This window comes from Nicotiana tomentosiformis, chromosome 1 (genome assembly GCF_000390325.3).
Source record: "Nicotiana tomentosiformis chromosome 1, ASM39032v3, whole genome shotgun sequence".
In the NCBI taxonomy this organism is placed as follows: Eukaryota; Viridiplantae; Streptophyta; class Magnoliopsida; order Solanales; family Solanaceae; genus Nicotiana; species Nicotiana tomentosiformis.
Genome location: NC_090812.1, coordinates 95,595,946 through 95,611,046, shown reverse-complemented (window position 1 = coordinate 95,611,046; position 15,101 = coordinate 95,595,946). Strand labels below are relative to the sequence as shown.

General features: G+C 36.4%; 1 protein-coding gene across 1 annotated transcript; it reads left to right on the top strand.

Moving 5' to 3' along the window:
• Window positions 1-5,502: 5,502 nt before the first annotated feature.
• Window positions 5,503-6,661, top strand: LOC138907252 (uncharacterized). The gene is made up of 2 exons (XM_070197799.1): window positions 5,503-5,998; window positions 6,102-6,661. Exons 1-2 carry the CDS (start codon window positions 5,503-5,505, stop codon window positions 6,659-6,661), a joined length of 1,056 nt encoding a protein of 351 aa, XP_070053900.1.
• The last annotated feature ends 8,440 nt before the right edge of the window (window positions 6,662-15,101 follow it).

Here is a 15,101-nt window from a genome sequence, read left to right as displayed (position 1 = left end):
TAATTATTTACCCGAATTAACGATTCACATTTAACGCCATCTGGGCAGGCACATATCTCGCAGGTTAAAACTCAATAATTACAACACAAATTTGGCAAGTATGCACAGAGAATTTCATACAAGAATTTTCAATTAGGCCTAACAGGCATGACTTCCCATTATTGCTATAGTACAACTTTAATTTCACAAGCGAGAACTTAAACACAAGAATTTTCCTCACAAGGATCTCGTCCTTATATAACTTCCACCACAGCTCGCAGCTCGCAGCCTGGTTTAAACATATCAATTTATATTAAACTGCGATGATCTCGTCCTCAGTTCTGAATCACAAGTAATATAGACATCATGCCAATCAGATATTTCCATTTTCTTCTTTTAAATAATCTCGGTTACACAAAATTACAACACATAATGAACCACACACCGGAAGGGCATATAATTCATAATTTGTTATTAATTATCTGGAAATTACATCAAAACTTATCGAAATGGGTAACAGAAAGCCACCTTTAGCCTCACAGCTCTTATTAGTGACCAACATGGAATGATACGAGTAGTTATCTCCATAGAATCTCCCAACAGGAGTAAACACATAAGTAGATTATAGAATCATGAAGCTCACTCATAAGTGGAGCACAATAGAAGGACTCGTTTCTATACTAAGAACCGGTTCAAGTTAAGGAAATTATGCCGTTATATTAAATCAAAATTGTACATGTAATGACACCATCTGATGTAGCAACCTCCGCCATACCATAAAACAAATATAACAATGGTTGGGTCTCCACCTCTAAGACGCCTTCTACCCGCCTATCCTCCACCCCTAACTGATCGTGTGGGTGGTGTAGTAACTTCAATAGGGCACGTAGCCTAAGTGCTTTAATAAAATATATCTCTCCCAAGTTTAGGACAATTTTCTCATGATGTGCCTGGTATCGCCGTATTCAAAACAACCCCTTTGTAGGTTTGGCTGTTCATATTAAGTATGTGCCAGATAACTGGAATAACCATTTGTAGGAACTCATGTCGGTGGTGAAGTAAAAGAACTTACTAGAGCACCCCGGGTAATTCGATGTGCGGACTGGGCTGGCCGACTGCCCGAGCCCCTGCTATAATGATTAACCTGCAGAGCACCATAATAATTTATACCTGCATAGTAGAATCCATTGAATCCCCCAGAACCTCGAGACGTCTTGGTCTCCTTAGTTTCCTTTTTTTTCACACCGAACACGTTCTAAAATCTTGGCAATTTCTACCACTAGCAGAAATGAAGTATTAGCATGTAGCTCCCGAGTCGTACAAAAGTTTACGATTATAATTGGGTCCTTCAATGAGTCTGTGGACTCGCTCTCTGGCTGTAGGAAGCAAAGTAGGAATATGAAGAGCTAACTTATTCAACCTGATGGCATATTATGCCACCGTCATGGTGATCTGACGCAACCGTTCAAACACTATGTGCCACGCATTACGGAGAGTCCGATAACAAACTCTTTCAAAAGTGTTTCTGAGAACTGAGCCAAGTGGGCGGTGTTGCATTGGCTGGTCTTCCCTCTTCATAGGCTAGCGACGGACACCTGTGGAGAATTATCTCTCCCAAGGCCAATTTCTTCTTTTGTTATGCTGACTCAACACTATTGAGCTCACCCATTTCTTAACATACTCTTCGATCTTTCTCAGAGGTAACCCTTACCCCTATTTATACACAACAATCACAAAAGTAGAGCTCCATACAGACAAATCTTGGCACGAACCACATAGTCCAGAATCTCGTCAACCACTGTACTTTCTTCGAAGCACCCCAAAATTCGTAACCATGACGTCCACGCTGAGTAGACCTTCTGTAAATTTAAAGTTGTTTCTCTAACTACTTTGGTACTGAAGTATAGGATTATTAAGTAAGCGGACATACCGCAAGTACCAACCTTATCCTATACAAAATCTCAGGCCTTAAACATGTGTAAATTTTGGGGAACCTTTCAGTACCACATATATAGATTTCAGGCCAAAACTGATATAACACATGACCCCGCAATCCATCCATTGATAGTGGACTCCCCCACTCGACGCGAAGTCATAGTTCACCATACCCGATTATCCATAATATTAACCTTCACAGCTCGTATAAATCTACCAGATGCCAAGGTCCGTTGTACCCCCCCCTCCCTCCCCACATGATTCACTGGGTGGTCTCTCAATGCGCCCGCATCTTTAGTGGGGACCACACATTGAGGCAATGTTTGAGCATCTATGGCTCTCTCGTAGTCCATCTGCGGCATCATGAACCGTTGACGCACAACTGATACCGAATGCGCAATGTCATACACGAGTGGATCCTAGTGATATTTACTCTCATTTTGGAGACTAAAATCTTCGAATTTCCACTCCTTGGTTGAGATTAAAGTCTTTGTGACTTTATACTCAATTACGAGATAAAAATCTTAGTGATTTTCTACTTGTTTAGTATTCGGTTTGAAGATGTCACGACCCGAAATTCTCACCATCGGGACCGTGATGGCGCCTAACATTTCACTTGATGAGCAAGCCAACGTTAGAGAATCATTTAAACCAATCCTTATTCCATTCAGTAAATAACATCAATTAGCTAAGATAAATTATAGTGAGTGCGGAATAATATAAAGAAACTGCATTAATTACTACCACCCGGATCTGGAGTCACAATTCACGAGCATTCTAGAATTTACTACAAGAAATAGTCTGAAAGAAATACATCTGTTTGAATAAAAGAAATACTAAAACATAAAAGATGGATGGGGACTTCAAGGTCTATGAACGCCGACAGATCTACCTTGAGTCTTCGGATAGCGGGTCCAACAGTTAAAGTCTCGATTAACCCGAGCCGGTACCAAAATCTGCACAGAAAGTGCAGAGTGCAATATTAGTACAACCGACCCCATGTACTGGTAAGTGTCGAGCCTAACCTCGAAGAAGTAGTGACGAGGCTAAAGCAAGGCACCTACAAATCAACATGTGCAATTTAACAGTGTATATACAAATAACAGTAATGAAGAGTTAAACAGGACACATCGGGAGGGGGAAACATGCTAAGGAAAATACGAGATAAAGAACTATAGCAGAATGATAACTGGAACAGTCAATACACTATGAATCAACAAGAATAGTGAGTACAGTAAAGGAAAAATGCCAGACATCACCCTTCGTGCTTTTACTCTCAATCTCACCATAAAAACAATAGAAACGGCACGGCATCACCCTTCGTGCATTAACTCTCATATCATGGCACGGCATCACCCTTCGTGCATTAACACTCACAATATGGCACGGTATCACCCTTCGTGCATTAACACTCATAATATGGCACGGCATCACCCTTTGTGCATTAACACTCACAATATGGCACGGCATCACCCTTCGTACATTAACACTCACAATATGGCACGGCATAACCCTACGTGCATTAACACTCTCCCTTACCATAATGCAATGCATAAATAACAACAGGGAGATAGAATAACAAGTACAAGCCTTATTTCAACATTTGGTTCCACAATATCAATCTCAACTTTGAAATAAATACTCGATTATCACCAGAAAATCCGTAAACATGATAAGAACGATCAATTAAATAACACTAGTATAAACACATAGTAATTAGGCATAGGAAAAAGACAATATAAGAAAAATGGGAGAAACTGGGAAAATATGTAAATTGGCGACGCATAAGTACTCGTCACCTCATATATACGCTGCTCACATGAATTTCACATAACAAATAGTCTAAAGTTCCTAATTCCCTCAAGTCAAAGTTTGACACAACACTTACCTTGCTCCGAAGGTCACTTAATTCTCAATCACAGCTTTTCCTCTAGAATTCACCTCCAAACCACTCGCATCTATTCAAATATGACTCAATAATATCAAATATTGCTAAAGGAATCAATTATATTGCATAAATTAAATTTTCCAAATTTTTCTCCAAAAAGTCAAAAATTGACCCCGGAGCCCGCTTGGTCAAAACCCGAGGTTCAAACCAAAATCTATTTACCCATTCACCCCCGAGCCCAAATATATAATTGGTTTTGGAATCCGACCTCAATTTGAGGTCTAAATCCCCAAATTTCCAAAATCCCTAGTTTCTACCCAAAACCCCTAATTCCACCACAAAAATCATAGATTTTAGGTTGAAATCTTGAAAAATGTAGTGAAAGATTGAAAGAAACTAGTTTAGAATCACTTACCTATGATTTGGGGAAGAAATGGTCTTTGAAAAATCGCCTCTTGTGTTTTAGGTTTTGAAGATTTGGGAAATGAATCAAAAATCCCGTCCAAAAGTCATTTTGATCAGTTGTAGATGTCGCATTTGTGACCTGAGCTTCGCAATTGCGAAGCTCGCAAATGCGAGAAAGGTATCGCAAATGCGAACCTGTCACATTTCTGCTTCTGTAGCAAATGCAAATATCTTGTTCGCAAAAGCAGAACTGGGATCGCAATTGCGACCCCTTTCTTCGCAAATGCGAAGAACCCCTTCCCCAGACCAACTTCGCAAATACGAAGGAGTCTTCGCAATTGCGAAGACTGTATGGCCCAGCTACTCTTCGCAATTGTGATGAGTAGCTCGCAATTGCAACACTGTCAGGCTTCGCAATTGCGAACTCTGGTCTCGCAATTGCGAGATCCGAGGCCAACACTAGAGCTGGAACACTAGCAACATTTCTAAGTCCAAATTTCACTCCGTAGCCTATCCGAAACTCACCCGAGCCCACGGGGCTCCAAACCAAACATGCACACAAGTCCAAATACATCATACGAACTTGCTTGCGTGATCAAATCACCAAAATAACACCTAGAACTATGAATTTAGCACCAAATCGAATGAAATTCTCAAGAACACTTTAAAATTTATATTTTCTCAACTGGACGTCTGAATCACGTCAAACCAACTCTGTTTCTCACAAAATTTCACAGACAAGTCTTAAATATTATAATGAACCAGTAACGGGCTCCGAAACCAAAATACGGTCCTGGTACTAACAATGCCAAACATCAATCAATTCTTAAAGACCATTAAATTTCAGACTTTTAATTTTAATTAAAAATTTATAACTCGAGCTAGGGACCTCCGAATTCGATTCCGGGCATACGCTCAGGTCTCATATTTTGATACGGACCCACCGAGACCGTCAAAACACGGATAGGGGTCCGTTTACCAAAAATGTTGACTGAAGTCAACTAAAATTAACTTTTAAGGCAAAAATTCTTATTTTCATCAATTTTCAACATAAAAGCTTTCCGAAAACACTCCCGGACTGGGCACGCAAATCTAGGAGGGTAAAAATGAGATTTTTAAGGCTTAAGAGCGCAGAATCGAGTTCCAAAACATAAGATGACATTTTGGGTCATCACAGAAGATATAAAATCTTCACCATGGTATTTAATCTGTTTCTGTTAAAGTTTATTCGGTTCGAAGATTTTAAATATTTCACCGTTAATTAATCTTTTGTTTATGTTTTGTGACTAAGAGAAATGACAGAAATAGTAACCCCCGTGGTTGGCTCAACGAGCAATGTTGCTTCTTCCAGTCGTTCTGTGCCAGCACCGGCTCCGGCGAAAAAGCCTATAAAATTTTCCGGGATTGATTTCAAACGTTGTCAACAAAAGATGTTATTTTATTTGACTACTTTGAATCTACAGAAGTTCATCAAGGAAGACGTTCCGGTTCTTCCAGAATCAACTCCTGAGAATGAACGTTTTATTGTGACTGAGGCATGGAAGCACTCAGATTTCTTATGCAAGAATTATATTCTTAGCGGACTGGAGGATGATCTTTACAACGTCTATAGTAATGTACAAACTTTGAAAGAACTATGGGATGCATTGGAAAAGAAGTATAAAACTGAGGATACCGGATTGAAGAAGTTTGTTGCAGCCAAATTTTTAGATTATAAGATAGTAGACAGCAAGCCTGTCATTACCCAAGTTCAAGAGTTGCAAGTTATAATTCATGATCTCCTTGCTGAAGGTATAATCCGAATTAATGTTTTTTGTTGAAAGTATTAATTTTGTTACTAATTATGAATTTTTCATTGAAAGTTTGGTCATCAATGAGGCATTTCAAGTTGCAGCAATGATTGAGAAGTTGCCTTCTTTATGGAGGGACTTTAAGAACTACTTGAAACACAAGATAAAGGAGATGAAACTCAAAGATCTCATCGATCAATTGAGGATCGAAGAGGACAATAAAGCTGCAGAAAAGAAGACACGTGGAAACTCAACAATTATGGGAGCAAATATTGTTGAGACTGCGCCAACTAATCCGAAAAAGAGGAAGAAGTCTTCTGGACCAAAGAACTATCGCAGCAAGAAGATATTCAAGAAAAACTGCCACAACTGTGGAAAGCCTGTACACAAGGCTGTAGAATGTCGAACTCCAAAGAAAGAGAAGAAAAAGGGTCAAGCAAATATGGTTGAAACAAATGATGATATTGATGACTTGTGCGCTATGTTGTCTGAACGCAACTTAATGGGAAATCCTAATGAGTGGTGGATTGATTCTAGAGCCACCCGCCATATTTGTGTTGTTAGAGAAGCATTTGCTTCATATGCTCATGTTGGACCTGAGAGACCATTTTTATGGGAAATTCTGCAACGGCCAAAATTGAAGGTTATGGAAAGATATTCCTGAAGATGACATCTAGCAAGATGGTGACTCTGAACAATGTTTTTCATGTTCCTGAAATAAGGAAGAACGTAGTTTCTATTTCACTTCACGTCAAGAACCGGTTTATGTGTGTTTTTGTTTCAGACAAAGTTGTATTAAGTAAGAACAAGATATACTTAGGAAAAGGTCACCTTACTAAGGGCCTTTTCAAACATAATGTAATGGTTGTTGACAATAATAAAATTTCAGCTTCTTCTTACTTACTTGAGTCAAATGATTTATAGCATATACGTTTGGGACATGTCAATTATAAAACCTTACGAAAAATGATCAATTTGGAAGTATTGCCTAAGTTTGAGTGCAACAAATTAAAATGTCAAATATGTGTGGAATATAAGTATGTTAAACATCATTATAAGTCAGTTGAAAGGAATTCAAATCCTTTAGACTTTATTTCACACAGATATTTACGACATGAATTCAATACCATCTCGCGGTGGTAAGAAATATTTCATAACTTTTATTGACGACAGTACTAGATATTGCTATATTTACTTACTTAATAGTAAAGTTGAAGCAATAGATGCATTCAAATAATACAAAAATGAAGTTGAAAAGCAACTTAACAAGAAAATCAAAATGATAAGAAGTGATAGGGGTGGTGAATACGAATCTCCTTTCGAAGATTTAGAATATAGAATTATTTATCAAACAACGGCCCCATACACGCCCCAATCCAATTGGATTATGGAAAGAAAGAATCAATCATTAAAGAAGATGATGAATATTTTGTTGATAAGTTCTGGTTTGTCATAGAACTTGAGGGGGGAAGCCATTATTATGGCTAATCGGATACTAAACCGGGTACCCCATAACAAAATGTAATCCATTCCATATGAAAAATGTAAAGGAAGGAAGCCCAACTTGAATTATTTTAAAGTGTGGGAGTGTTTGACAAAAGTACAAGTTCCTAAATCCAAAAGGGTAAAGATAGGACCGAAAACCATTGATTGAATTTTCATAGGATATACAATCAATAGTAAAGCATATCGATTTCTGGTTCATAAATCAGAAAATTCCGACATTCATAATAATACGGTTATAGAATCAGATAATATTGAATTCTTCAAAAACAAATATCCGTATAAAAAGGAATGTAAGTCGATTGGTGAAATATCTAAACGACCTCGGGGAGAAACAAAAGAAAGTATGTCTAATCAGGAGGATCCAAAACGTAGTAAACGTTAAAGAACGTCAACTTCATATGGACCAGATTTTGTGACTTTCTTATTGAAAAATGAGTCTCGAACCTTTAAAGAAGTTATGTCTTCTTCCGAATTATTATTTTGGAAAGAGGCGGTCAATAGTAAAATAGAATCCATACTGAATAACTATACATGGGAATTGGTTGAACTTCCTCCCGGCAATAAACCGTTGGGTTCAAAATAGATTTGTATGAGAAAAAAAAAAGATGATGGCACTATTGATAAATATAAGGCAAGACTTGTGCTCAAAGGGTATAGACAACAAGAAGGTCTTGACTATTTTGATACACACACTCCAGTTACAAGAATTACGTCCATACGGACATTAGTACCATTAGTGGTGGTATATGGTCATGAAATTCATCAAATGGATGTTAAAACGACCTTCTAAAATGGAGATTTGGAGAAAGAAATTTATATGGAACAAACTGAAGGGTTTGTGGTTCCATGTAAAGAAAAAAAGGTATGTGGACTTCTTAAGTCACTTTACGGACTAAAACAAACACCCAAACAATGGCATACAAAATTTGACCATATTGTCAAATGGTTTTGCGATAAATGAATGTGATAAATATGTATACATTAAAAATGTTCCAAATCACATAGTCATTATTTGCTTATATGTGGATGATATGCTGATAATGAGTAATGATATTGCCCACATAAATGCGACTAAGTGTATGCTAACTAGCAAATTTGATATGAAAGACTTGGGAGTTGCCGATTTAATTCTGGATATTAAGATCCATAAGAGTCCTCAAGGTCTGGCACTGTCTCAATCTCATTACATTAAAACAGTACTTGAAAAATTCAAGCACTTAGATGTTAAAATTGCAAAGACTCCAATTGAAGTAAATCTTGCACTTGCAAAGAACAAAGGCCTTGCATATCATAATTGGATTATACTCGTGTGTTGGGAGGTTTAATGTATATCATGAATTGTACTCGACCAAATATAGCTTGTGCTATAAGTAAATTAAGTCTATACGCGAGTAATCCAGGTCAATCTCATTAGATGGCGATGAAACGAGTTTTGGGATATTCAAAACATACTCAAGACTTTGCTTTGCAATACAGTAAATATCTTGCGGTGATTGAGGGATATTGTAATGCAAATTGGATCACCAATTCAACTAATTCTAAGTCCACAAGTAGATATGTATTTATTATTGATGGAGGGACGGTATCTTGAAAGTCGTCCAAACAAACTTGTATTGCCCGCTCTACAATGGAGGCTGAGTTCATAGCCTTAGATAAAGTTGGTGAAGAAGATGAATGGCTCCGAAATTTCTTGGAAGATATTCCATTATGACCCAAACTGTTGGTACCAATATGCATACACTGCGATAGTTAAGCGGCAATTGGAAGGGTTGGGAGCGTTATGTATAACGGTAAATCTCGTCATATACGACGAAGGCATAAAACCGTTAGGCAGCTACTCTCTAGCGGGATTATCACAATTGACTATTAAAGTCAAGTGATAATGTTTCGGATCCACTTACAAAAGGCCTAACTAGAGAGGTAATTGAAAGATCATCGAGGGGAATTGGACTATGGCCGAGGACAAGTCATTGTGGCAGTAACTCTACCTAGAATACCGGAAATCCCAAGATCTAGGTTCAAGGAGATCAAACAAAGTCATTAATGACGGTTCAACATGGGCAACTAAAATTTTGGTATATTCTCGTGATGAGAGAATATTCAGTACCAAAGATAAAGTATTAAGGATTATTAATGGTTTCTAAATTTGATACGGGGTATAACAAATAGTGTATCTACGGGATGACACGTTTAGGAATCACCTATGTAAGTGTGAAGTGTTAGCCGCTTCAAGGAAAATTTTGCAAGGCCAGTTCTCTATGCACTTATGGAACCAGACGGTGTTCATGGCTGAAACGACGGTTAAGAGTTGATTGTGTGACTTATAGTTGTCTAGGTATATACCAAAGTTCGACAGTTCAAAGATATCAAATCTACCAATTGACCGATTATATCCGACATAAATTAACTACGAAAAGTTCAAAGGGAAACCTACTTATCCAGATGCGATTAATCCTTGCCTGTAAATCACACAGTGTTTCATGCATATTTCCGTGAGATAGAAATTCCCCATTCATGTGGGGGATTGTTGGGTTTAAGCTTGTTATAGCTTAAAATAGAGTGAATGAAAAATGGAGGAAAAAATGAAAAATTTAAATTTTCCTCTTTAACAAAGAGACATTGTATTGGAGGAGGAAAAGAGTTTCGATGGGTATATATATAATTGTACTTCTTTAAACTCTTAAAGAATTGAGAAGAAGGCAAACATCGCGTTGTCGTCGTCGTCGTCGCTCGGCTCGGCTTCAGTTTCGGCTTCGGTCAAATGATTTGATTGATTATTTTTTTGGACCAAATTTATTTGTTAATATTAAGATTAACGTAATATTATTTTAATCTAAATTAGCCTTTTTTGTAATAGAATTTAAATTTGACAGTTTGCGTAAATGGTCGTTTTATAAAATATCCATTTTGAGTTGCAGCCTTTAAATGAAGAGTTGCAACTCTTCGGTATTACCCAGCTTTTTGGCTATAAATATATGATCTTTCCCAAAGATTTTTCTTACTAAAATTCTGATTTCTCCTTCTTCTTGCTGCATTGTTTTTAACAGAAAGAAAGCAGTAAGTGAGATTTGCTACCGATCTTTGAGTTCGTTGGTCACTGGAGTTTGAAGTACCGCTACACCAGTGAGGGTAATCCGTTCTATCCTGAGAGAAAATAATTCAAAACCTCGGGTACTAGAAGGGGATTAAGTTCTTTAAGAAAACACTGTGAATTCAGTGGTCTCGGATTAATTTTCTGTTTCTTCTACATTTCTGCTTTTACTTTGCTTCTGGTTCTTTGAATATATTTTCGAGTACATATTATTAACAAGCTTAAGGAACTTAATTTTTTTCTGTATTCATCTTATATTCTATTTGTGGGAGACTAAATCCTAGTGATTTTTACTCTCATTTTGGAAACTAAAATCTTCGAATTTTCTACTTTTTGGTTGAGATTAAAGTCTTTGTGACTTTCTACTCAATTACGAGATTAAAATCTTTGTGATTTTCTACTTGTTTTGTATTCGGTTTGAAGATATAACGTCTTCACCGTATTATTTAATCTGTTTCTGTTAAAGTTTATTCGATTCGAAGATTTTAAATACTTCACTGTTAATTAATTTTTTATTTACGTATTTGCTTTTTCCAGAATACTACAAGGCAAAGTCGAAAAATTATCAAGATTGATAACGAATTTATATCCACACAAATATTATGGCAGGTTTCAGATCATAAGTTTCAAACGTTTTACAGCTCCACAAATGTTATGGCTTATTTAATACTACATATCTCTAAAGTCTCTCTTTTATTATTAAAGTTTATTTTAAGTCAAATTAAGACAATCTTTTTAAAACGGAGAGCACATAAACCAAAGCAACCAGTATAAGCAACCAGTATTTGTTATTTTATTTATTTTCTAGAGAAAACATGTAATATTTCATAATTGCACGGTTCTTGCTTTAATCAATAAACTATTTAACACAAATCAATGTCGAAAAGCACAAGGTTGATGCGATGGTATCAATGAAACGCATCAGTACCATCGCCAAAAGTTGGGCCATTAAGGACGAAGTTTGCTCCACTTCTGATCCGTTCCCAAAATTCTTTTAGGCTTTCAGTCACAACAAAAAAAAAATTATATATATATATATATATATATATATATATATATATATATATATATATATTTTATTGACTATATATACGAGTATTTTCTTCTCATTTGTCTAAACCTTGATAAATACATATACTGGTGAAGGATAACTGGTAGGGGTGTCAATGATTCGGCCCGACCGATTATTTTATAAAATTTGTATTATGTTAATTTTTCGGTTATTTTTTTTATGTATAACCAAAATTAGACTTTTAGAAACAGTACCAATCATGTCGGTTTCTCTTCGATATCGGTACGATTCGGTTAATTTTCTGAATTGTAACACCCCGAAAAAATTTTTAAGTATTCTAAGACAATCTGCGTAGGCTACGCAGCCAGCCTACGCAGTTCATTTTCTTATAAACAGGGGAGGTTCGGGGAGAGAGAAAAACATAACAATTTTGGCTAAGTTTTGGGTTCTAGAGAAAAGGTGGAGCATCCTCAACCCAAATACACATCAAAGGTAAGTTTTATGATATTTTTATAATGGATTAACACTAGTTAATGGTAGTATTAACATCTACATGGATTGAAATTCATAGGGATTTCTCTAATCTTCAAGAATCATTCAAAAGTCAAAAGGGTTCAAGTTAGGGTTTGAGCTACAAGAGGCAAATTCTCCACCCTACACTTAAATACAACTATGGATTAAGTATTTGGGATGTATTGTGAAGTAGAAAGTACCAATTGGTTGAAGAATTATGATAATCCTTGAAATGGGTATTGTGAGTTAGGGTTCTTGAATGGAGAAGAAGATGAATAGTGAATTTTTGAATCTTGTTAGGATGGTTGGTGATTCTAGTGCTTCAATGGCTTAATAATGATTAACTATTGAATCATATAACCTAGATTGGGGCTTAAAGGCTAAGGATGAAATCTATTACGGATAAAAGGGATATGCATGGGTGAATTGGGCTTGTTGAAGACTTTAATTGAAGATTTGAGGGTCGAGTTGATGTCGGAATTTGGTAAAATTTGTATGGTTGGACTCGTGGTTGGATGGGCGTTCATATTTTGTAACTTTTGTCAAGTTCCGAGACGTGTTCCCCACAGGCGATTTTTGGATGAAATTTTGGGTTTTTATGAAAAAATTATATTTTCATATGGAACTAATTCCTACAATTTTTATTGACTGAATCGAATTATTTGTGGCTAGATTCGAGGCGTTTGGAGGCCAATTTACGAGGCAAAAGCATAGCAGAATAGGAAATTACACAGGTTGAGGTAAGTAACAGTTTTAAATCTGATCCTAAGGGTATGAAACCCCGAATTATTGTATTATGTGAGTATTCTGGAGGTGACGCACATGCTAGGTGACGGGCGTGAGGGCGTGCACCATAGGAATTGGGACTTGGTCCATTCCGCAAAACTGTAGAGTTGTATAACTTGTTGGTAGCTATATGATCTCCATGTGTTATAGATATTTGACTGCAAATTATGTTATAAACCATGTTTAAGTTATATGTTGGTCGTGTACATGTTGAACTACCTGCGTAATGGTTGTTTTGTACTCAGTCACAATTTACTTGTTTATTTTATCTCAGTCTCTATTGTTCATTATTGATGTATCATATCATTGTTGTTTGGGCTGATTTCATGATTATTGAGAGCCCGAGAGACTGGAGAGATTTGTGACTGAGTGAGGCCGAGGGCCTGATTGTGAGATATTATATTATAGCACGTGAGTTGTCCGTGCAGTGAGTTATTCGTGCGGGATATTATAGCACGTGAGTTGTCCGTACAGCGCATGAGTTGTCCGTGTGGATCCTTGTATTATACTATAGCACGTGAGTTATCTGTGCGGATCCAGATATTTATACTATGGCATGTGAGTTGTCCGTGCAGCATGTGAGTTGTCTATGCGGATCCAGATATTTATACTATGGCACGTGAGTTGTCCGTGCAGCACGTGAGTTATCCATGCAGATTATAGTGCTTGGGTTGTAGGAGCCCCTCCGGAGTCTGTATACCCCCAGTGAGCGCGGGTACCCAGTAAGTGTGAATGCTGAGGGCTGAGAGCCGAGTGGTTGAGCTGTTGTGACGAGTTGAGTATCTGTTGCCCTGAGAGGCTGTACTTGTTTTTCATTTGTTGTTGCACTTAGTTGCTATCTGTCATTGATGTGAAATTATCTAAAAGATTTTATATCCGGATTACATGAACTTGAACTGTATAAAACTGATTTGACTTAAACTTTTGGAATTGAAAGCATGTCTACTCTCTGCTGGAATTACTGAAAATGAACTATAACTGTGTAGCTCGTCATTATCTTTAGTTCCTTATTTATTATTGTTACTTGCTGAGTTGGTTGTACTCATACTACATCCTGCACTTCGTGTGCAGATCCAGGTATTTCCGGACATAACGGGTGTTGATTCTCTCACACGGTTGATTTTTTGGAGATTTAGAGGTAGATGTCGTGTTTCGCAAACCTTGTCTCTCCTTCCCTATCTCCTTGTTACTGTATTTGGTCGCATACTATCATAGACCGTATTTTTCAAACTTGTATTCATATTAGATGCTCATGTACTCAGTGACACCAGGTTTTGGGGAGTATTCGTATCAGTATTTGTGGGATTTTGTATTGTATTTAAATATTATGTTTTTCAAACTTAAAGAAAATCGGGGATTATTGATGTTATCGGCTTGCCTAGTTTTGAGATAGGCGCCATCACGACAGGTCAAATTTTGGGTCGTGACAGGTATTTTTTTAAATTTCATTTAAAAGTCACTAAGAGAAGCATAATAAAATAAAATACGTACTTTTATATGACTTAGCTAAACTCTCTAGACATTTTTACTATTTAAAGAGTGATGAATTAAGAAAACATGAAAGATGGTCAGAGTATAGATCCATCAACTATTCTACAGCAATGCAAAAGAAACTAAGAAAAGAAAATATAAATCACACGACTGAAAAAATATTAAGCAAGTTGGGACTCAAAAATAAAGTCTATAGAAGATTAAATATTTAAAAATATAAATTTAAATCATACGAAAGGAAACATATTCAATATATTATAGTTTGCTACTCTCGCTAGAATACGTTGTGTATTGCTAGTGAATATGCTAAAAATAGTTTAATTTTAATAAAAGTAGTATAATAGGTTTGAGAATTAGGATTTTGAATCAGTTACTTATTGGCTTGTAACCGTTTTCATAATTTCAAGGCCCAAGAAAAAATTTAATGATTTATTATTTTTAAACTTTAATATATAAATATATATTTTTTATGTAAATTTATTCGGTACGGTTCGGTATTTTTCGATTTATTTTTATAAAATAAAAAATCAACCCTAATTATCGGTACGGTTATAGATTTATATAAAAATCTACGGTTTTATTAAAAGAAACCTAAAAATCGTTTCGATACGGTACAGTTCGGTCGGTTTAGTCGATTTTTAAATATCTACTGACACCCCTAATAACTGGTAACCAACAGAATAGTCAAGGTGTATACAAACTTGT